We start from the raw sequence: 2,500 nt of genomic DNA, 5'->3' as shown, positions 1-2,500 counted from the left end.
CACACATCACACTCACACACACATCTCTCACACACACACCACACACACAACACACAGTACACACACATCTCTCTCTCACACACACACACACATCTCCTCACACACAACACACACACAACCTCTCCACACACCAAACACACCACACACTCTAACTAACTCACACACACACAACAACTCACAACACACTACCACCACACACCACACACACACCGAATCACAACCACACTCCACACACAAACAAACAGCACACTCTCCTACACCACACACCCACAACAACACACACACCACCCACGCACACACAACACAACGCCACACACACTCGTCAAACCACACTCCTCCTCAAACCACAAAAACACACTCTCACTACTACACTTCCTCTACTAATCTCTCGAACATGCAAACTCCACACAGAAAGACCCCGGCCTGATGGTGGAATTGAACTCAGGACCTTCTTGCTGTGCGGCAACAGGGCTCACCACCGTGCCGCCGTGCTGCCTTTAACCCTCTGCTTCCTCCTAATTGCTAACCTTTGACCTGCTCTCAGGTCAGAGGTCAGCGCGTGGATGTAAGCATGCCCTCAACCATGGTGCTGCATGACCACACGGCCGTTTTGGTGGGGGTCGGCATTTGTAAAAGTCGACTACTATGAGGAACGTGTCCATAATCAGTACCAGTGTGTGTCTGTGTGAAGTCAGCGCCCCCCCGGTGCCATGGCGTGCATACCTTGTAGATTTTGGGCGCTCTGGGATTCGTCCCCACGTCAACCACGTAAATTCGGGACGAGACGAGTGACGGCAGGATCAGGAAGTTTCTCTTCTTGGAGGCGTCGTCGAAGCAGCTGCTGCAGGCGTTCCAGCCGGAGTGATGCAGCTCGTCACGAAGGTTCGGCATCGGCAGCCGGTGGATCACCTGTGAGGGCATGGGTCAAAGGTCACAATGCACTACAGCACTGTTCTTAACGTTCATCTGTGACTGAGGAAGAGGAGGCAACTGACTCTGATGTTAGATATGAAACTAAAGGAGAAGGAGGAAGTCCTCGGCTTCCAGCGGGGCTCAGCTCTACCTGGCAGAAGGTGGGGGATTTGGGGTTCACGTCCACAGTGGCCAGGTAGTCAGGTTTCAGGATGCCGGTGTTGCGGTATATGCAGGGCAGGTAGATGATCTCCTCCCGAGGACCTTGAAGCAGAAACAGGTGTGAGCTGTGAAGAGGACCTGCTGAGGACCCAAACCCCAACTTCTCCTAAACATGCAGGGACCGCGACCACGCCACAATGCAGCGTCTGACCTAGACCCGGATCTCACAGCTTCTACAGCCGAAGATCTCAGCCAAACATCTGGATCTGCAGCCTGCAGGAAAGGTCCACAGCTGGGCCAAACCAGTGCAGAGCCGGCAGCAGACCTCCACCCAACCAGGCGCCAGGGCTCTGGTTCTGGACCAAGTTATCTGCTGAGCGACCTCTGACCCCTGATATCCTGCTTAAGTTTAACAGGTCAGAGTGATACGGGCTGCCGTGATGTCTTCAAAAATGCTACCTGTTACTTTTTCAGAAAGCTCAACACCGAGCGTCAGGGTGGGCGCGTCATTGTTGGCCCTTTAGGCCCGCCCACAATGCAGCGTCAGCCCCGACTAGGTCTCACTTCAAAACAGAAACAGAACAAAGAAGCCTGTGACCTCAGCACAGGTCATGTGACACAAGCAGCAGGTTCCCCCTTTGTTTTACCTGCTGGCTAAAAGTCACACGCAGCTGATGGGCTCACCCTTCATGGCGTCCAGCGGGCTGCGGTATCCCGGTCCACATCCTGAGCAGCTTGCTGAAAAGTACCAAAGGTCAAAGGTCGTTAAATCCCGTCGTGTGTGTGATCTCACTGCTGACACAACATCGAGACCTTCAGTCTGTCCCATGAGCAGGGACCGACACCTCTGACCTGTCTGGGGTCAAAGGTTGTGTGGATCATTTTATTTCACTCACTGCTCGTCTGTTTATGACGTGTTTATCTGCGATGGTTACCGCGGGCTACGCTCTGCGTTGCTGCTGTTAATGTTTGACCCTCATTTTAGCGAGCTTTACGTGTTGCGTAAATAAAGTTTGGCTCGTTCGTATGAAAGTGACGTCTCCATAAAGTTGGATATTTTGTATTGTGTTGTCCTGACAACAGAGGCCCAGGTGTCACTTTAACTGGAAACCAGCGAGGACAAAAAGGAGGACCCACAAAAGACAAAGCAGCATTATCAACTACACACAGACACACACAAACACAGACACAAACACACACATGCACACACACCCACAGACACACACAGACACAAACACACACATGCACACACACCCACAGACACACACAGACACACACAGACACAAACACACACATACACATTCAGGCAAACACTTGTGGCAATTAGCTTTTCGACAGGTCACGCCCGCCAAGCCGCTCGCTGTCACTGTCCCTTTCGCCAAGTTGAAAAACTACACCGTCTCATTCGCTTTCTTGCTCTCATTCT

The 2,500-nt window shown here is 52.2% G+C and overlaps 1 protein-coding gene across 2 annotated transcripts in view; it reads right to left on the bottom strand.

Annotated features, from left to right (window-relative positions):
• Window positions 1–2,500, bottom strand: part of selenbp1 (selenium binding protein 1) — a 10,520-nt gene that overhangs the window by 6,827 nt on the left and 1,193 nt on the right. The window contains exons 2-4 of one of the 2 annotated variants that reach the window (XM_042225970.1): window positions 1,759–1,812; window positions 1,064–1,176; window positions 724–909 (exon numbers count right to left, since the gene is read on the bottom strand). In XM_042225970.1, the coding sequence (XP_042081904.1) occupies window positions 724–909; window positions 1,064–1,176; window positions 1,759–1,812 (353 nt within the window). Of the gene's footprint in view, window positions 1–723; window positions 910–1,063; window positions 1,177–1,721; window positions 1,813–2,500 lie in introns of those variants that run through there. The other variant, XM_042225971.1, reaches the window with a different exon arrangement.

This window comes from Haplochromis burtoni, unplaced genomic scaffold (genome assembly GCF_018398535.1).
Source record: "Haplochromis burtoni strain Fernald_Lab_line unplaced genomic scaffold, NCSU_Asbu1 Contig_190, whole genome shotgun sequence".
NCBI lineage: Eukaryota > Metazoa > Chordata > Actinopteri > Cichliformes > Cichlidae > Haplochromis > Haplochromis burtoni.
This window is presented reverse-complemented; position numbering and strand designations above follow the sequence as displayed.